The 22,263-nt window shown below is 39.9% G+C and overlaps 2 protein-coding genes and 1 long non-coding RNA gene across 8 annotated transcripts in view; 1 reads left to right on the top strand and 2 right to left on the bottom strand.

Annotated features, from left to right (window-relative positions):
• The window catches only part of LOC100678116 (agrin), a 341,408-nt gene that overhangs the window by 185,813 nt on the left and 133,332 nt on the right, over window positions 1-22,263 (bottom strand). The window lies entirely within an intron of this gene.
• LOC100679225 lies at window positions 11,402-12,333 on the top strand. Its single transcript, XM_003426831.5, has 3 exons — window positions 11,402-11,779; window positions 11,850-11,996; window positions 12,083-12,333. Exons 1-3 carry the CDS (start codon window positions 11,665-11,667, stop codon window positions 12,196-12,198), a joined length of 378 nt encoding a protein of 125 aa, XP_003426879.2. The 5' UTR covers window positions 11,402-11,664; the 3' UTR covers window positions 12,199-12,333.
• On the bottom strand, window positions 16,100-17,018 carry LOC116415867. The gene is made up of 3 exons (XR_004226421.2): window positions 16,888-17,018; window positions 16,689-16,815; window positions 16,100-16,590 (listed from the first exon to the last, which is right to left on the bottom strand). It is a non-coding gene; the product is annotated as an uncharacterized LOC116415867 (long non-coding RNA).

Raw genomic sequence — 22,263 nt, 5'->3', positions numbered from 1 at the left:
AAAAAAACATAGTACAACAACGTCCACATTCCAGAAAAAAAGAAATATCTCTCGCATCTCTGCGCTCGCAGCCAGTCTAGGCAACTGTTATAACGGTTATACCCAAAGTTCCTGCAGCCCAGCAGAATAATAACGCGCTACACAGCAGCCGAGTGTATCTGGCATTTCGCATTGCGCGCTGCATCGAGCCGCGCACGAGAGAGAGAGAGAGAGAGAGAGAGAGAGAAAGAGAAAAGCTCGTCGGGATTCCGGAGGAATCCATTTCGCCCATGCATCTCGCGCACTACAGGAGAGTCTATATTCCGGCTGCCGCGGAGATATGCGTATATAGAGGTATTAGGTCTTTTTGCCGAATAACTTTGGGCCGAATGGCCTGGGTTAACGGCCTGTACTGTGCGGCGCAACTCTAGACTGGAATGTGGCTTCGCAGGGCTATTTTAGCCCCTTGGTATAATCGTCGTAGTTATACGCTGTGGTCCAATGAGATTCGGGGACGGAAGATTGGTAGAGATGGACGTGCGCGCGTGTCCAGGGATGTATTGAGCCTCGAGTGTGTATATATAAGCTATATATAGGCTATAAGCTATATATAGGCTCGAAATGAAAATCGAGCTATTATCACAAGCGGCGCGGGTTTCAAACAATTATCACCGCGTTGGAACGGCGCAACTTTTCGAGTTGTCAATAAGCTTTTACGTGAAAGCTCGGGTAATATATGTACATGTATATAGCGTGAATAATTAGCAAAAAGCTCAAAGTATACGGCCGCTGTTGCTCGAGCTAGTTTTGGAAAGTTACGCACACTAGACACACTCCTGGCATAATGGAGGCAATCAAATGTTGCGATGACGATTCCACGGCTGTATTACGAGCGTTAAGAGAATCTGAATCTATTTCCCTCTAATGCATGTGTATAGAGATATAGTCGAGTGCGATGAATGTGAAGTAGCGGTGTTATGAATGCAGCTTCAGCTAGTCGTAAGCGCGTTCGTAAACTTGTATTCCTGATTCGCTGATTAGTTGCGGTGCAGAGCACAAACTCTCCCAACTGGCATTATATCGACGGAGGGAAATTAGCGATGCAGCAGGAGCGCGGAGCTTTTATTTTCTTCAAACGTTGCTCGGCTCACGGAGCGCAAAAGAGCGAGTGAAAAAAAAGGATGAATATTTATAAGCGCGGAATTCGCGGGTGTGGCCCACGCGTGATTTTGTATTCCAGTAATTTGATTTTATTACACGACGGTTATCGGATATCAGGTTAAAGCTCTCTCTCACTCTTGCAGTGCCGGCTGGTATCATGCATAAACATGATGAAATTTCGGAATTTTTTGTTGCGCGAATAAGTAATTCAGCCAACTAGCTCGCGAGACTCCCGTGTGTTGCACTCGCTGGAGATTAAAATATTTGCCGGAATATAAAGTACCCGAGCGAGCATATCTTGCAACAAGTGGCTGGCGAATCTAAGTAATTAACAAAATTGAAGAAGAAAAAAACTGACGCTACTCTAGACAACAGTGAGCCTTGAGGAATCAGCATAAGCACACACGAGTACTCGACCGCAGTCCAACAGGTCCGAGGAACGGTACGTACAGCATAGGGACAGCAGCGCTGATGCTCAGCCACAAGAGAGAGAGAGAGAGAGAGAGAGAGAGAGAGAGAGAGAGAGAGAGAGAGAGGCGAGCGCAAGCTCTAAGCTCCGAGGTCGAATGAGAAACTCCTTTTATTTTGGTATTTATTTAACGAGAGAGACTGTGTCGCAGGAAGCAAGTTCTCCTTGGCGGCAAAGTACCCTCGTGGGTGTGCTGCCGCCGCCGCCGCTGTCCACCTCCGGAGTGCCATACTGCGTTCGGCTAACAGCCGGATACACGTTGCGGTCGCACATCCCCCACTTTATTCTCTTCTCGCACCCAGAGCAACTACTGCAGCTTTCACCTATATACACTCATACCACAGTGTGTTCCCGTGTGTGCGAAGCCGAGTACTTTACGTCCGGCGCGCCTATGTGTCTTCGCCGGCGATGTAACGGCTGCACACAGAGACATTTTACCGGAGGAACTCGAGTGGAAGGCGTTGCTTCAAATGGAAAAGCGATAACGGAAATGGCTCCGAGCTGCTGCTGCTTCTCGCTGGTCCTCCACACCTTTCTTCTATCGCTCTCCGTAGCTCTACGCTGGCTGCGCAGGAGAAATTTCGCAGAGACGGCCTGGTGGGGGGATGAGTTTCTTCTGCTGTCTTTTTTTGCACGCTGGAGGGCACGTGAAAGATTTTATGATGCCTTTTGAATTGTGTGCGGTGTCCTATACTCGGTGCTCTCTTTTTTTGTCACTCTTCCGGTAGAATAGCAATTCGACCGTGTGTATATGGAAACTCGCGCACAAAGGCCATGAGTATAGAGAGTACAGAGTTATTTATACAAATAAAACATTCCGATTGTCCGAGAGATCGAGGCTACTGCAGCGCGGCGTGTCTCTTTTTCAATTCAGCCCCGTCGCGTATCATTTCCTCCAGCGACAATGACGCTTGATTTATCAATCGTCGCATGCATAAATCACATCCACGACTCGGGCGCATTGTAACGAGAAGAACAATCGCCCAGCGAATTCGTTCGTATGAATAAAAATGAGGGCTACTGCGTTACACACACACGCGCACACACACATACACATACACACAAGCAAAGCGGGAACGTAAACTGTAATATCAGTGGGGGGGGGGGGGGGGAGTAGGCGTTACACTTGCCCGTGTCACACTGGCTGCGGACGTGTAGTTTTTGGCTGACACGTGTACATTTTAGCGGCTGTAGCAAATGCCGCTATTGCCGGTTAATACACACGCACGTATACTCAGTGTCGGTATACATATATCGCGGCCGGTTCAATTGCATTACTACACGGCTCGCTGCAACGCGATGAAGCTTCCTTTTTATTTTCACGCGGCTGTAGAGTAGGCGAGCTGGAATTTATGATGATTAGTTGCACCGAATTATGAGTGGAGCGTTCGGAATTCGCGGGGCAATTAAGCAAGCGTATAGCGGCTGATGGGTATTATATCTTCGAGTCCGATATGTTTGCGCTGAATTTGACTAAACTCGTCGCTGGGATATGATGTGCAGCTACGCGAATAGCGCTTGTCCGCGTGAAAGGGAGAGAGAGAGAGTGTGTGACATAATAGAGCGAGCAGTTTGTATGCCGAATAGCCTCCCGCGCGGCACACGGTGAATTAAACTTTATACGCGTTTTGGATCCGCGGATGTGTGTGTGTATGACTGTAGATGTGCGGGTCGTTGCTTTCGCGCATCTGTGGCGATTTACTTCTTCATTTGGTGTAAGTATGAAACAAAAGCGAAAACCAAATAACTTCGAGGCGAAGTCCGTTACTAAGGCGAGACGTGTGTAGGTGGGATCACGTTGTATCCTTATTCGCTTTTTTCTTCTCCGTCGAACGCCGGTAACGAGCATCGCAGCGTCGGCGAATACGAGACTCTGATGGTTCTCTAATTGAATCCAGCGGTTGAAGTTTTTCCTTAGCTGTCACGGGGCAGCGGTGGCGGTGAAGAAGAAGCAGAAGAAAAAGCAATGAAAGGCGTGACTCTATCGATAGGAGGGTCGAGACAGAGACGTCTCTCTCTTTCTCTTGCGTGTATATATATATATATATATATATATATATATATATATATATATATATATATATATATATATAGAGGAGCAAAGAAAGAAGTGATGGGAGATGGGAAAAGGTAACGGCGAGCAATAAATGAAAAGGGCTGGAAGGTCGCGGAGAAATCGTCGGGAAGTTAAGAACCCGCGGAGAGGACCACCGCCGCGCGTCGGTTTTGCTCTATATCGAGCGGAAGTTGGATAAGAGCTGGAATCATACCTAATTGAGGCTTCCAGAGAGAGAGAGAAATTTTTGCTTCTCTCTTTCTCTCGGAGTAGCGGACCTTTTAACGACGAACAAGAAAGGGGAGGACGACGGGAGAGTGGAGGCGAGCGCTGGGCAATAATATACTTTCGAAAGAAATGCTCCTCTCCGCGAGAGCGATGGGAATTGAAAAGTCGCTGCGTTGTCCCTTGGTATTGCATAATATATACGTCTTCGATTTGCGCTTCAGTATGGCCCGACGTGCAGAGACGAGGAATAGTGCGACTTCCAATTAAGTATTTCTTCTTCTTGTTGTCCAGCACTTTTCTTGGTTTTATTACACGCGGATCGTACTCCATTACCAAGAGGTTTGCTTTTTTTCAGCAAAGCCCGTCCGTCCTTTCGAAGCAAGCAACCTAATGAAGATTAAAGGCTAACAGGGGTGAACAAATACAATTAACTTATTCGTCTTGCAAAAAAAAATGTTAGGGGGACCTGTGCTCGCTTCTTTGCAGAGGAAAAACAGTTTACGTCTTCGTATATGATTAAAAAAAAAAAGTATGCAAAAGTTATCCAAAAATGTTTACACACGGAAAAAAATGGTTAGTTACTGTAACAAACCGCTTGGCAAAATACGCACCAACTATTTTTTTTTTGGTTAACCTTACCAATACCTTGATAAATGTTACCAAATAAGCAGGTAACTTACCAATTATTTTATTATACTTACCAAGTACTTGTAGGTTAACCAAAAAAATAGTTGGTGCGTATTTTGCCAAGCGGTTTATTAATGTTACCAACCATTTTTTTTCCGTGCATTAAAGGCAAAACGTTATGTAAAACAAAAACTGCGAGCCTAACCATAATTTTTGGGCAAACGGCAGCTCAGCTAAAAGTCGCCGGTCAGCACAAGCGCATATAGGTATAACGGTGAATCTCGCCGCCCGTAAAATTTACCGCTAGAGCCAGCGAAAAAGGCTCGACGTGAGTGTGTATGTGTGTCGGATACTCGAAGGGAAAAAAATATGTGGGGCGATCCGCAAACCCGCATAATTAATCAGCTGTACGTTGTGGCCGGTAATTGCGCTACTCCCTCTCTCTTCCTCTCTCATTTTAGGATTCGCGCATGTGTGCGAGTGTGTGTTCGACTGTCCCTGGCTCGCGAGCGAGCGAGAGAAAGATAGAAGAAAAACCAGCACTCGGCGAAAAAGCGAAAGAGAAAATCGATAGGAACACCGAGGGCGCATCGCTAGAGAGAGAACGAAAAAAAAGGGATACAAAAATCGAGAAGAGAAAGAGAGACGGACTGCCGGCGAGATAGACGCGATTTGCCAGCCGCAGCGGCTGCTATGTAATTTCGATAAGGTCTGGTGACTCACGCGCGCCGGGTTCTTTTGAAACGGATTTTTCATCTAATAGCGGGGACTCTACTCTCTCTCGCGCTAAGCCGGAAAGAGAGGCAGATAGAGAGTTAAATCAATGCGCGGGAAATGGAAAGAGCATTTTATGAGGGGAAGATCGTGGGTTCATTAAAATATTCGTTTCATGCGCGGCTGTGTCCGAATTTTTCATAATAAGCATGTAATTTAGGTTAGGGATATATTTTTGAAGAAGAAAAAGGAATCGTTTTTGTGTGCGAAATAAATTGGAATCGTAGAAATTTTACGCATGAATGGGTGAAAGATTCTTCTGAAATATCTGCAAACGTAACACGTGTGACGTTTATTAGGGGTTTCGAAAATTCAGTTAAGCAGTACTTTCGAAAACTACAGCTATAGCTGGTATTTCGTGAAATGAAATCAAAAAGATGATCCGTTTATTCTGACTTGGTAAGTGCAGGCTGATGCATACATACATACATACTCTAATAATAATTGACAGGTAATAATAATTTCACTTATTATTAACTAGCGTATAGAAAACACATCGCCGGAGGGGAATGACGAACCGAATAGCTTATGGGGGGACATCGAAAAAACGGTAAAAGAGGCCGCGAACAAAGTACTGGGTAAAAAGAAAAAGCCAAAGAGCAAACCATGGTTTGACGAAGATTGCAAACTGGTTTGAAAGGCGCAAAAAGGCTAAATTAGATAGCTTACAAAATAGAAGCGATAGGACCGTAGAAGAGTATTCTAACGTAAGGAAACAGACGAGCGCGATCTACAGAAATAAGAAGCGGGAGTATCAAAAGAATCTTATTAGGAGAATAGAAACTAACAGTAAGGAAAATAACCCCCGCGAAACGTACAGAGGGATTAACGCTATCAGAAAGGGTTTTAGGAGTAGAGCGCAATTGATGAAGGACGAAAACGGGGACCTCGTAACAAATGACAACGAATTACTGTCACTGTGGAAAAATTATTTCGATAAATTATTAAACGTGCACGAAAATAGCGAAGAATTAGGGGACGAAATTCACACTGCTGAACTCCACGTGGAGGAACCGAGCTACCAAGAAGTAGAGGCCGCGATTAAAAAACTAAAAAGCAACAAAGCCGCGGGAAATGACTCTATACTAGCTGAGTTACTCAAATATGGGAGCGTCGAGCTCACTTTCAAAATCTATAAACTGGTATGTGCCATCTGGAAAAATGAAACAATACCCGAAAATTGGAAGGAATCTATCATTATACCGATTTTTAAAAAGGGGGATAAGACAGACTGCAATAACTATAGGGGTATCTCACTTTTAGCAACGTGCTACAAAGTTCTGTCAAACGTAATACAAGCTAGACTCACTCCATTCGCGGGAGATATAGTAGGAGATTATCAGTGCGGATTTCGGCGCAACAGATCGAGGAGCGATCAAATGTTTACCATAAGACAGTTGTTAGAGAAAAAGTGGGAATTATGCGAAACCATACACCAACTATTTATAGATTTTAAAAAAGCGTACGACTCTATTAAGCGAAGCAAAATGTATCAAATTCTAGTACTTCTCGGTGTATCGAAAAAACTCGTGAGATTAATTCAAATATGTCTGAACGGAAGCACGGGAAAGGTCCGAGTAGGCGGTAATGTATCAGAACCCTTCATGATACGCGATGGTTTAAAACAAGGGGATGGGCTCTCTACGGTGCTGTTCAACTTAACGTTAGAGTATGCCGTTAGAAAAATGCAGGTTAGCCAGCTGGGCGCAGCGCTTAATGGAACAACGCAGATACTAGGCTACGCAGATGATTTGGATATACTGGGGGATTGTAGGGAAACGGTAGCAAGAAACGCGGAAATCCTCATAAAAGCGGTGGAGTATACAGGGTTAGAAGTGAGTGAATCAAAAACAAAGTACATGATTGTGGATAAGCTAGGCATCTGCAGAGGGGAGGAAGATCTCAGAGTTGGGAATTTTACTTTTAAAAAGGTTAGCGAATTCAGGTATCTGGGTACGACCATAAATGATAGAAACGAGATTAATGTCGAAATAAATAAGAGACTCCATTCGGGTAATGCTTGCTTCTATGCCGTGAGTAATTTACTTAAGTCGAGGCTATTGTCTAAAAACGTTAAAATAAGAATATACAGGACAATAATACTGCCGGTGGTTCTGTACGGGTGCGAAACGTGGGCTCTCACTAAGCAGGCGGACAACCGTTTTAGGGTATTTGAAAATAAAGTCTTGCGAAAAATATACGGGCCGAAGAAAGATGAGGAAACCGGGGAATGGAGGAGACTACACAATGATGAGTTACACAATCTGTACGCGTTACCAAATATTAACAGAATAATAAAATCGCGCAGATTGGGATGGGCAGGGCAGGTAGCGAGAATGGAAGACGACCGTACGGCAGCGCGTGTCATGAAGGGCAGGCCGATGGTAACGCGACCTCTAGGTAGACCTAGACGTAGATGGGAGGACAACGTAAAAGCGGATCTAGTAGAAATAGGACGGGTGGGTGTCGATCGGAGAGATGCATCTTGGGTGGGGTTGACACAAGATAGGGCAGCGTGGAAGGCTTGCGTAGATGAGGCGATGAACTTTCGAGTTCCAAATGCCACGTAAAAAAAAAATTAACTAGCGTATGGTAAGATTTCCACCCAGTAAAAATTGAAGTACAAGAGCAGCTTTCGCGAGAGGATTGGTCCGAGTAATTATAACAGCTTCGCAATATCGCGAACGTTTTCCATTTCTCGTCGTTTCAACCATAAAAAAACACTCCAACGTGCATCCAACAAAGCAAACATCTATAAAAAAAATCGGGGGCGAGGTATAGCAGACCGGCAGTGAAAAGAGGTGCCTCGCGCGCCGTCCAACTGCAACAGCAAACCAGGTCGTCGTTGCAAAACCAAAAGCGAGGCGGATCAAACGTAAACAAGAGAATCAAGCAGACCGTGAAGCAGTGCTGGCATACACGCGTAGAAAGAGTATAGGAGACACACAACGCGCAAATAGAAACGACAAAACAACTGGTTTAATCTACGCAATAGCTCACACCATTCAAAGAGAGAGAGAGAGAGAGAGAGAGAGAGAGAGAGAGAGAGAGAGAGAGAGAGAGAGAGAGACAGAGAGAGATTCGAACGAGTGTGACGAAAAGCACTCGCTACTCGCTAATCGAAGGCTAGGCGAAACAATGGGCTGGGATTCGAAGGTTTTACTATCGGCAGTCTCGTGTCGCCACGTGTTCTGATAAGCTTTTCCGTGTTTCGTTCCGCCTCCAAACCCTCTATATATCTCTTTCCGTCGAGTTGTTTTGTGCGTGACGCCGTCGCTACTACTGCTGCTGGTGTGGATGTGTGCGCGCAGCGTTTCCACTACCGACGCGCCGGTGTCCGAGTTATACGAGATCGCTAACATCGCTTGAGTTTGTTCGTCGCGGTTCGTTAAAACACTTTTACGGATTACGTAAATGGTTTTTCATGTTTTTATTGCATTTTTAATTACAAAAATATTATATTGTAAAATGAAACTTTGTTTTGTAATGATGATGTTTTATTAACTACGATTCAAAAACACTCAAAATGTATTCGACTGCACGCAATGACTTCTCGCAAGCATCTCCCTCTTTTTTGCATGTTTGGTTCGCCGGGCAACGAGCGATCTTCAATTATCATTGGCCTGCCGATCAACAATCCTCGCTCGTCATAATGTAATGTTCGAAAACATTCTTTTAGTAAACGTAACATACAATGTAACCTTCGAAAACATTCTTTTAGATAACGAGTATCGCGCTCTAAGAAAAGAAAGACGCCCCACTTCGACACTGTCATAACCCGCCGCAAAACTCGCGCGCTGCTACGGCGCACTCGTGTAAGCGCGTTCTTATCGCTCCGCCGATGCCAGCCTTTCATTCAGATTCTCTCGCTAGCTGCGTGCAGCACTAAAAACGATATCGCTGCCGAGCAGCAACTCTCGCGTAGCTGGGTATTAGATGCAGTGCGGCCGCGAGACGATAAATTTCAGTTAAGCAAGCGAGTGCTGTTTTGAGCAATTTTGAGCGCAAAAAATACACCTTTTTTTTTATTCGTTATAGATGTATCGAACAAGCTATCTTGTTTGGTAAGAACCGCTGGTAAACATCATGCTTATGTAGGTATGTGTACCAAAATAATAATAACCGTCACGACGCCGCGCAACTCGCCAAGTTCTCCAATCGAGGGAAAATTACTTTATGGCCGTAGTAGCGCAAGACAGCCTCTCGCTGCTTCCTTCGTTCTACTCCTTAGAAGCAGCCATCAGCTCGAGAGCGACCATATGTATACGTATATACAAGCTTCTCGTGCACTTGAGAAAGAGGGGGGGGGGGGAGGGGGGGAATTTATAAGCTCGCGCCGACATCGGACTAATGCCTGCCGGCGACTCAGAGGTGCGGGTGTGAATTAACGCCGCGCGCAAATCACCCTCTTCGGGGAATAGCCGCGCAAGATTGGCTTAATTTCATTCGCCGCGACAATGATGCGCGAGCTTATATACTTTCCCCGTTTGATGCAACGTTGTCGGGGCGATTACATGTGGGGGAAAAGTGAGCTTTGCGAGGTAATCGCGCGGCTGTGTTGGCTGCGTTGCTCGAGTTTTTGGTAATTAATTTAGTTAGTGCGATTTATATATAGTTTTGTAAATATAAGCGAATAATGTTTGAGGATTCCAACGTTGTTCATCGGTTCGTTTGCACCGAAATCGTTAAATTTCTTCCTCCTCGAGAAAGCTTTGTAATAGTAAAATTTTAAGTTTTGTCAAAACTTCTCGAAAATACTTTTTAGTGAGTTATAAGTTCAAATCAAGTGTTTTTAGAAAATGTCCGTATGGATGTGTGTGTGTGTGTGCGCGTGTGTGTGTATGTATACCGTAATATTTCTGGAACTACTCCGTCAATATCAATAAAATTTGACATGTATATCTATTTTTGTATTCTGAATTTAGGAAAAACAGTTATTTTTTATTTTTTCAACTATTTTTTATGGCCATTTTTTGATTTTTGCAAAACACTATTTTGCGTTATTTTCAATCATTTTATTGTTACAAACATTTCAGCTAAAATGCATTTGAAAGAGAATAAAATTACCTACTTTTCCTCGGTTGGTCCTCGCGATCGACCTCTTTGTTCGACAGATAAAGTAAAAAAGGTGATTTTTTGTTAGAAATTCATATCTCTGAAACTAAACATCATAACCTCTCGAAAAAAATAGGGGTGGCTCCTAATTAAGAATAATTTTATTCTACTGCATTTTTTGCACGCTTCAATTTGAGTTGCGATTTAACCCCCAAAGTCTGTGACAAGAGGTAGTACGGTGGCAAGGCGCAAATGCCCGATTTCAAAGAAATCTGAACTTAGAGATTTTATACCTCTTCAAGAGGTGGTTCCCAATCAGGGATGCAGCGTAACATTGCGTTTTGATACTAACTTTTGATAGGCACCTTAATAGTTCAGAATAAAGTGTGCCAAGTCACTTTAAAACGCGAAGTACTACGAGGGTGAGTTGATGTTACGCTCATCATTCTTCTATTCACCGTCACTTAGGGGTGGTTCCCAATAAAAAATTACTTTTTTCTACTGTATTTTATACGAGATTTGATTCTAGGTTTCTAGGGACCCCAAACAGTTGTGCTTTAATTATTTTTTGCGGTATTACAAATTTTTTTGCCTTTTAGGGATGAAATTTTCATGTAGCTTTTTTTCTATGTTCCCGGGGGTTATGGAGGTCAATTTTTTTTAAACTTCATATTTTTTCGTGACCTATACGTTGGTATAGGTTCCGTAGGTACCGCATTACAGGCAGAAATCACCTATACTCATGGGTATCCTCCTTTGTTTACAGCTCTACATCTGTAAGGAAACAGGTGATGTTTTCATACAATAATATGTATTTATTTACATTAGACTCATTTATCAATAATATTATATTTATCACATGTATAAATCGCATACAATTACAATTTTCTATATCCTTAAAATATTCTACTAATTATTCTTATTAATTATTCTACTCTGCGCATTTTACTTTTCTCCATGCTATTTAAATATATAATAGGTCTGAACATCAGAGCACACAATCGGTCTGAAATGAGCGTATGCGTTCATTCAGCCATCAGTTTGTTTATTTACATTCGCGATGTTTGCTCGGCGTGACTTACTCCACTCATTTGTTTCGAGATCGAGTTCGAGAGCTTTTCATAAGTCCTAAATGAATTATATCTCTTGTATTAAAACGGGATAAGAATTTTAAAAAATTATCCGTATTTTGACTAGTAACGTACTAGATAAACTTCATTAAATGAATTACTTCACGATAATATCGATAATGTACTTTAATTACTTTAATTATTGCATGTTTTAAACATTTTGAGTATAAATAGGAGGCTAAACCATGTCATGTAATCGTTTGTATACGTTGAAAATAGAGAAAATGTTCAGAAGTTACTGCATTGTTCTTTCTTTGGCTGTAATTTGTGCAACATTTCTTACAGTTACTGGGGCTAAAAGTAATAAGAGTAATTAAACTTAAAATAATAACCTTATATTATATTCATAAATTGTATTTGATAATTCTAGAGGGCTTCTGCTCAGATATTATGGCTAAAAACGCATGTGAATCCTTGTATAGTTCAGATAAGTTTGTATTTTGCTCAAAGTATATATGTTCTGCCCAACAATCATATGCTTCCACAAAGGCAGATGCAGTTAAAGAAAAAGACAAAAGTTAAGATCTGAATAAATATATAAAATTCTATACATATTATATATTTCTATGCACATCATTTTGTTCGTTTTTTATGTGATTTCAGATAAGCCAATATGTGAAAAAGTAAAATCAAAGAAATACTGTAGTCGGGTGTACAATGTTGATGCAAGTACCTATTGCAGCGTGTACCAATGTACCTGGAACGGCCTAGCTGTTTAGCAACAGAAGGTTCAACATTTTAGCACTTTTTTGAATAACAACCAAGTTTTAAACACCTAAGTGAAATATCAAAGTATATTTATATGTAAAGTATTGATAAAATATATAATCGATGAAACTTAAAATTGCAATATATCAATCAGATTTTTTATTCCAACAAACATCAGCAATTATGGGACGCTCTTTGTTCCGCCAGCTACGTGTTTTCGTGAAGCTAAAAATATCACGCCAATGAATACGCGTAATATCTGCCAACATACCGACTGTCTTTTTGACAAATAAACGTCGAATTAGCAGCTGTCGTTTCATAACTTGCTTGCAATCGGAGAGCAAATGGTAGAAGGCTAAAAAAACGAGTCGCGACGAGAACATTAATGCTGTAGGCTTTGGCAAATGAATTCATTATATTTTTACGCAACTTGTTTTTTAAATCGACTGTACCACATGATTCTATTCTGCATTATCGACCATTTTACATAGCAATTTAGTTTCCTGAATATCATTAAGCAGAACCTTCGGCAACTAATACTAAAACCGGTTATAACAATTACGTTGTTTGGCAATCAATAACAATGTGAATTAGTGCAACAAAATTTACATCGCCTTCGCGAACCGGCTTGAATTTCATGCGTAAAGATTAGAAAGAAAAATAATACCCCCTGTCAATTTTCATTTCTTGATCGAAACTTCCGAGAAGCGTCAGCGGCCAGAGGAACCACCTCCGCTCGTTGACAAGTCGCGCTGTATAGCGCAGATTAAGAGACAACGCGAGGATGAGCCTCTCGACCATGACGTCGGTTCACTGGTCGCTTGCTCGAGATACCGAGTGAAAAGCCAGAGTCGTGTGCCGTTCATTAATAATAACCCACGTCTGTTAAAAGGCTGACCAGAAGCTCCGCCGGCGAGGCGTCTCTGGTCCGTATCTGTCCGGCTCCATCTGGGCGTTTCTCCGAGCTACCTGCGATCTTCTTTCTTTCTCCCTCTGTCTTCTCCGTACGAATTATATTGTCTCTCGATTGCTCAGCCCTTATCATTATGACACTCGAGCGCTGGCCCCGACTTTCTTTTTTGTTTTTTTTTTCGTCGCTCTCGAATACGTTAGAGTGAGGCGTTCGTTTTCTTTTCTCACGGCTTGGCTATTGTTGCTATCGGAGTCATCGATTTCGATTTGGGTGCCCGCGACGAACGCATGAGACAACAATCGATATTAAGCAGTTTTTGAGACCGACCAACTTTAATTATCGAAACCCAAGCTCGAGCAGAGTAAATATTATGTTACCATGCTCACGTCGTAATTTTTATAAAAGATAATATATCAAAGGAGCAATTGTCAGGCTCGAAACTGCTTCCGCGAGTGGACCGACACATTTTGTTCTCAAGCCATCAACTCGTACTTTAAGTATTAGAAATACCTACAAAATGAGATAAACTAAATTGAAATTCGTACATTTGTTTACTCAAAAAACGGAAAAAGCTGGTTTTAGCATTTTTTAAAATTTTCTATAATTTATTTAGCTATGCTTCAAAAAATCGTAGTATTCCTTTTTTTGAAATGCTTTGTACACTTTATAAGTGGTATACGTTTTGGCTTAAAATATTCATAACTTTTTGTTCATTCCTATTTGTTATGTAAAAAAGGCTCTTGCCAGATTCAAAATAATTTTTTTTGAGATGTCGGAGAGACTTCTCCGAGGGTCTATTTTACTCGCAAAGAGTTATACTACAACGTACAATAAAGGAAAAGTTGATTACTGAAGGGTAAATTGTTTAAATATTAATTGAAACATTAAACATTTTAAACAGTTTAAACATTAGTTGAAAATCATGAATTTTTATTATTAAAAGTTAAAGGGTAAATTATTTTCAGATAAAATTTTGACATCAATTACTTAATTGCTATGATTTTTAGGCAAATAACTATTTTTTTTTCTTTATCAAGCATTTCAAACCTGTGCAGAGTGGTACCATGAGATTTATTTCTGCTTTAGGCAAATATTAAGCGTTTAATTATTGCTCTACGATGATCTGGAGCTAAAATAATTTTTTGTTTAAAAAAAATCATTGCAGCTTTGTTTATTAATATCAAGAGCTAAAATTTACAGGTGTTCTACAGTAAGAGTTAAATTATCATATCTGATATTTGAGCAACAATAAATGTGAATATTTAAAGTGAGTTGGTGACAAAAGCGACAGCGTGATTTTGTGGAAAGTGGAGCGCGCGTGCGTCGTATGCGGAACGTCCCGCGGCTGAAATTTGGCCGAGCGTCTTATATCTGAAAATGCGTAAAAATTTTGCTTTTTGGGAACTAGTGTTCCGATTTTGATGATTCTTTCTTAAAGTAGGGGTAGAACCAAAAAAGAATAGCAACCCCGATGTTAGATTTTAGATTAAGAAATTATTTAATCACAAATATGTTTACAACTCTCTATATTCATACTTACATCGTCTTGAATCATATTTATATTGTACTACAAATTATTTCTTTTGTAACCCTCAGTTTGTTATAAAGATTTATAACGTTCAAAATTAATGGATAAAATATTATTTACAAATCATATACGGATACTTGTAGAAAAATGTAGTTTACTTGAAATCTGTAATCTTTTAGTTAAGGGGATGTCGTCCCAGAAGCTTCGCAAATCCGCCACGGGGTATTCTATATTTTCAAACTTACAGAAAAACAAAAAGCCAGATCGAATTTTTTGGTAAAACGATTCATTAAACTTAACACTACGGTGCTACAGACTCGGTTTTTCATTTGCAAGCTTCATTGAAAAAGTTTTATGTAAAATTAGATTTTAAGGTTGGCGCTGCAATCGCATGAGTACGACGAAGTACGCGTAAACATCTGTTCGTATTTCCAAGATTTTAGAAAAACTAAAAACCGATCGAAATTTCCTTACGGTAGAACGATTTATTAAACTTAACACTACGGCGCTACAGACTCAGATTTCATCTGCAAACTTTATTCAAAAAGTTTTATGTAATAGAAAAACAGTGTTTTTTTGGGACGACATCCCCTTAATAGTTATTTCTAATAATTATTTCTTATAGAAGATTTTTTCTAAGACGACGACGATACGATGACGATAATGATTCAAAAAATGCGAACTAATTATATACACTGAGATTAGATCAGGCGTGAAATCATGCAAATGTTCTGAATTTCGATTATTATTTTCTATTTTCTGTAGCTTTAGTAAATAATTTTATTTTTCTGTATTTAATTATAAATAATTATTACAAATAGTATATTGTGCAATTAGGGGGAAAAATTAGCTTTTTTTTCTTAGAAATTAGAAATTTTTTAAATTTTCAATATTTTCCAAAATTTTCAAAATTTTCAATATATTATCGTTTTACTATGAAAAGTCCTCGAATTTCCCATTTCTTTCATATGCATGATAAATGGCCCATTCGTGCACTTATCATAAAAAGTACACTGTGCAACAAGGGGGGGGGGGGGGGTTTCAGACTCGGCTGATGTTTTGAGCACTTGTGTCCGTCTCGGTAGTCTACAATGTGCATAATATTTACTAATCGGCATACACATCATACGTGCATGTTTTCTAAAAAAACTTGATTATTTAATGAGGTTCAGTTGCTACAAGAAAAATTTAGCTAATTCCGCAATATTAGAATTCTATTCTTTACAATAAACTTATATTGTAACTTAGATTATAATAAAAAATGTAATTCGTGCCATTTAACAGATTTAGGCACAATAATTTGAGTGTTTCATCGATAAACCATAAGACGTCGGGACGGCAAGTGTGAGTGTAAATAATAATTTTGAAAAGTGCAACTATCTTATTTTTCATAACTATTAGTTATGATGGATTCTATAGCTTACCTGCTGATCCTTAATGCTTGAAGTTTTCAAAACTGATTTCACTACATTCACTAACGTATATATTTATGAGAATATATAGAAAAACTTTTGTAAGCTACAAACATTTGACAATTTCTTTAAGAATATCGTAAATTTAAAAAAAAAATAAGAATCATAATACAAAGATACAGATTCTCGAGGATGAAGCCATAACTAATAGTTGCCAACATTTTACCTTGTTAAAGGTGTTTTTCAAACCGATTTCACACCCGTTTCATAAGTTTAACCAAACTTCTAAAGAAATAGCTTCGACGCAAACAACCTGTCGAAAGAATGCTACTGCAACGCGGTTTACAGAACTCATAAAGTTGAAAATGAGCTTACACAAATGGCCCGCTGATTACACTATTGGTCACGTTCTTGATATCACAGTTCAGTAAGTCGGTGTGATTTTGCAATGTATTTAGTCCATCTTTCTCGCGTCCTAGTAGTTCTTCTCATCCCCGAACTCGGTGAGATCGTTGACACAGTCGCATCCCGCCTCGAACTTGTTTCTGTGCTGCGGAAGATCAAGAAGAAAACGTTGTAGTCGTTGGCTCGTTTCGGGGAAACAATAGCGTATAAGCTTGTGAAAGAACAGAACAATCGTGATCTCACTTATTAAAGAGCTGTTTCCCCTGCCTTCGTGTATCGCGTTCTCATGTCGCAGTCAGCATATCCTGGAGCGATTGACCAGTGCCCAGTTTTCAGTCCATCTCTGTGAGCCAAAGGTTCCGAGACGTTCCTAGTTGATATAGAGCACGCTGCTGTATTTACTCTGTACCAAACATTCACACGTCGTGTATGATATACTTACGCGAGAGCTTGCATCGCGTCCTGGCTGGCGCTCTCGGCGCTTATCAGACTCATTATAATTCTTGTCGAGCAGTACACTATCTGTATGGGACAAGACTACATTAAGGTTCAAAAATAAACTGTGAAATCATTGTTGATCAGATATTATGACTTTATTGAAATCTCCTAACGATCAGGTCCTGGTGTGACCTTCTCTCACAAGTTATCGCCGAGAACTGACGCTCTACTCATTAAACGCCGCCGAAAACTCGGGCCCGCTAGAACAAAGACGCTTTCCCGAGGACTACCGAAGGGGCTCGAAGCAGTGCGCGCGCTCCTCTATATCTATAGCTATACGCACCCAGTCATGTGCCCGCGCGAACGCCTCTCGCCACTCGTCTCTCTGGCCTGGCAGTCACAGATCGGCCCTTTAGCCTCTCCGCACTGAAAGTGACCCTCAAAATCCGCAGAGTAAAACTCCTAGAGGGGGTCGTGGCAGTCTAGGAATGATTATAAAATCACTCCTAACCGTATTGGCCTGAAGCCACGAATCGCCTTGTCGATTCGCGCATATGAGAGCCAAATGACGGAAAAACGTTCGCTAAAACTACTAATGGTAGAATATATTATTAATAAAGAATAAATACGCCGCACTTACTCTTATCCCTAGTAGTCCTCGGTTACGTCCGGAACACTATCGGAAGCACGAGGGCTCTTCAGCAAACGTATAACCACGCACACAGACTGATTAAAGAGAGTTCGATTATATAGCGAGTCTTCATACCCGTACACCGACAAGCTCCGATACACTGCATTGTTTTAGGCTATGTTTACACCGTTACACGAGTCCCGATGCACGCTGCAGTCGCGTGAGCCTCTTTCAGCTGCATTTGGTCACACAATAATCCACGATAACAAATGGCAACTTCTAACGTAGAAAATCTGATCCTCGTCTCTCACATATTCTTTGGGTTAATGCTTAGCTGACCTTACTCAACAACTTCTTGCTTTTGTATATACTAAGTACACCAGACTACGCCAGACGCAAAAAATACTCTTACACACCGCACACGTGCCGACTTAATGCATTAATTACCGACTTAATTACATGTAATGGTACTTTTATATCTGTGTAAATTGAAATAGCTTACTAACCTTATAACCTATTATCTCATAACATATGCTTGTATTGTTGTACTTAAAAAAATGAGAATCGCTTGTCCAAAATTTTAAGAAATTATTATTATTTTACTAAAAGTGACATTTTTGAAGCAAAATATTATGATCACGAAAGTCCTCATTAAAATCTTCAAGATACATTATTCAAACATAAGCATCGAAGACATATCAGACAAGAAATCATTGGAGACAATAAAACGCATTTAGGTTAAATAACAAATGCAAAGTATAATAGGGTCGCGCCGCTCCCCGACGGCACAGTGTATAAAAACTCATATTTGCCATCGAGGCACTACCGCGCCCCTTGATCATCATATTATTATTGTTTATTGAGAAGAATGTTACTGTCTTTTATGAGTAATTATAATATCATTCTTGAAAGTCAGTAACTACTGGCATTATTCATTAAATAAAAGCTTTATCATAGGATAAACAGAGTTGAAAAATTCCTAACCTAAGAATAAGAATAATTTCAATTTACGTGATGGGTATAATTGGAAAATTAAAATTGGACTTGTTAACAATGTTTGAACTATCAGTGTGCAGAACAAAAAATGTTAAACAATATTTTACATTCTTCAAGGTTATGGTGGTAACTTAACTAGATTAGAGATTCTCGAGACATAACGGAACGTTCCGATATGTAGTTCTGAAACGCGAAACGGAACGTTCCAATATAATCCGCTGTTGGCGCTGCTGGCAGTACTGCGAATCGTGATACTGCGTGAGCGCGCGAGGTCGACTAGCTATGTAACCTCGTGTTCATACCGGCAAGCCTCTCCGGGGTTTTGGCTGCTGTTTTCGTTGATCGCTTTGAGTCTCGTCTCGTTATCGCCTCGTCGTGTTTTAAAAAGTGGTGAAGACCTGGTTCTGAACATTTTAGCTGCAAAGCGATAATTCGACTATTGTTTCATGCAAAGTTGTAAAGGGATCTCGGCCCGTTGCATGGACATGGTTGCCGGTATGAACACGAGATTACAGCTAGTCACGCTCGCGCACTTTCACGATTCGCAGTACTGCCAGCAGCGCCAACAGCGGATTATATTGGAACGTTCCGTTTTGCGTTTCAGCACTACATATCGGAACGTTCCGTTATGTCTCGAGAATCTCGAGACAAAACGGAATACACCCTAAGTGAGTAAGTAAATGAAGGCTATAAGTCTTATCAGCGGATGTTCAAATCCATTCATCACATGCCATCTGCATTGTATTAAAGCTAGATATCTAAATTTTTATACAGATATTTGCAAAATTATTTAAAAATAAGTTATCGTAACAGTTTTTATTCAACTGTCTCCGTTGGAATTAATTTCTATTCGCAGACCCATCTGAATACTTGGGTTAATCGCTGACATGTTCATATGGGTGTTATGAAACGTAAGCTGCTAATTCGACGTTTATTTTTCAAAAAGACAGACAGGGCACGTGTACCACTTGCCGCTCGTGATTGATGAAATCATTTTGGTCATTTTACCAGCCCCTCGACGTATTTTTGCGACTGGTAATAAGAGACCAGGTACACTTGTCGCCGAAAGCCGTAGCTAGTTCTGATTGTTTGTCTAAATCAGACATTGATTTATATATTTCATTTGTTTATTATTTCGCTTACAGGCTACACAAGCCTGCCTATGAGCACTTAAATTATTTGTTAGTTGTTTAATTAACAACCTAAAAAATTAGAGTGAATTCTGAAAATGTTCATAACTTTTTTTCACGCTCCCTCAGGTATCTCTAAACCGTCAATCACTTTGGTGTAGTACTTAAGTCCCTTAGGGAATAGTTCAATTCTTTCTAGGAGCAAACCTGTTTAATAAGTCGCTCTTTTACTGGGTATGTGTCATCTAATTGTAAGCTAATTTTTAACAGATCTCGCCAATTTCAAGCTGGAAACCTGTTAATATTTCTACCAAGGACATCAAACAAATATATTTTTGGTATCTCTTTATTCGAGTAGTTGCAGTGGCTTATTATATTTTTGTTATTTTGTATTTTTCCGTTCTATTAACAGTTCGTTTTATCATGTACAGAATGATGGTCAACGTGACATTATTTACGATACCGCAATTGTGCAGCGTGCGCACTTGACTGTAATTGCAAATTAGAGCGATAAAATAGACGGCTGTGAGCAATGAGTGGTGATGTTTATAGAAAATATTGTATAGTATGTGCCCTGGTAGAATCGTTCAGCAGTTTTTCGCTAGTCAATGTCCAGTTAAAAATGACGTCACGTGATCGGATGCGTGGAGAGGATGATGAAGACCGCCTGAGAGAAAAGGAAATTTACCGAGCTAAACCTACGATATTTCGCGAATAAAATAGTCTTTTGGGATGAATCTTTTTTCTTAATGAGGCTTCAATCAATCGCTCTCTGATAAATAGCGAGAGATGTACCACAAATAAAACGAAAAGCATATAAATGCATTTTTTGGGAGGTTAGAAACCCCAATATCAAAGTATATAAGGGTCACGATTCGCGCCGTTGTCGTATCGTGTATACTTTGTACACTTTTACTCGCCAATGCGGCGCTGTCGCTCCCCTTGATTTCAGATAAACCTCATATTAAGACGCGTTGGCCAGAAATTCGGCCTAGAAATAGGATAAATTTTCTACCAGGGGTGGCATGACATTTTCAAAGAAATGCGGTTTTTACCCGATTTTACATATTTATCACTCAACGACCATTATCGCTACTTATATCACTGATTCGCAATTATAACGCAGACGCTGCACTACGACGATACGACTACGATGAGGATACAACCTGTTTATAATGGCACTCACGTTTCTAGCAGATCATTACGCAAGCAAAGTGAAAAATAGAAACAAAAATCGCAACTCTCCGCACGTTCGCCATCCTGTGTGTGTCGCGTCTTTAGAGTATATATATATATATATATATATATATATATATATATACTCTTGATTATTGCTTTCTGCTAAAGGAAGCTTTGTAATGGTAAAATTTTGAATTCCGTGAAAACTTCTAGAAAATACTTTTTGGTGTGTTAGAAGTTTAAATCAAGTGTTTTTAGAAAATATCCTTCTGGATGTGTGCGTGTGTGTGCGTGTATACCGTAATATTTCTGAAACTGTTTCGTCAATATCGATAAAATTTGACATGCATATCTATTTTTGGATTCTGAATTCGGGAAAAACTGTTATTTTTTAATTTCTGAACTATTTTTTTTTTAGTCATTTTTCGATTTTTGAAAAACACTATTTTGCGTTTTTTCAATCATTGCATCGTTACAAACAATTAAGCTCTAATGCATTTGAAAGAGAATAAAAATACCTACTTTTTCTGGTTTGGTCCTCGGGATCGACCGCTTTGTTTGGCAGATAAAATAAAAAAGGTGATTTTTTTTTAAATTCATATCTCTGAAACTAAACATCATAACGTTACGAAAAAAATCATGTCGATGGGTCTCGTATCAAACTATATCTCATTAAAAAATTTTAAGTGATTAGACTACTTGTTTTTTCAGTAAAAAATCAAAAACTGAAAAAAATGATTTTTTTGGGCCTTGATTACGGACGTAAAAAGGCCTTATTGCACTTGCGATTTTGGAAAAAGTAGATATTTTATGTTTTGGCTAAGTTCATTGCGCAGCTTTCCAACCCTATGGATGGTTCTTAAGATATCAAAGTTTCAATATTTTTTTTGAAATATTTTTTATTTCTAATATCTCTAAATCAAAATTTTATTTGGTGATTCACCATAAAAAAGCTATCTACTGCTAAAATTTTGAACGATTTCGTCAAGCGATTCTCAAATAAAGAGCAAAAATGTAAAAACCGATTTTTCTGAAAACTTTTGCTTCCTCTAAACAATATTTTATTTACTGGACTTATAAATTTAGTTGGAGGAAGCTACGTGCCAATGAATTGGCAGCGGTTTTTTTTTAATGAAATAATTCCTGGAATGTTGCGTATCTGCGGCATTGTTTATTATTTTAATCGAAAATATCTCGCAGTTTTTGGCAGGGGGCTACTCGAAAAGTCGGAAATTCTACATCGATCAAACTTTTGCATTCGAAAAAACTGGACGAGCTTTATTGCAGAAGCTTCTATCATTTATTCTTGCCCATTAATAAATTTGTGGTGATCAATAGTGAAAGCGGTTTTCTGGGCGGTTCAATCAAAAATAGCCTTTAAAATGCCCTATACACACGCGCACGGAGTAAGAGCGCAAAACAGAGAAAGAGAATACCTGATACA

This window comes from Nasonia vitripennis, chromosome 1 (assembly GCF_009193385.2).
Source record: "Nasonia vitripennis strain AsymCx chromosome 1, Nvit_psr_1.1, whole genome shotgun sequence".
Classification (NCBI taxonomy): Eukaryota; Metazoa; Arthropoda; class Insecta; order Hymenoptera; family Pteromalidae; genus Nasonia; species Nasonia vitripennis.
This window is presented reverse-complemented; position numbering and strand designations above follow the sequence as displayed.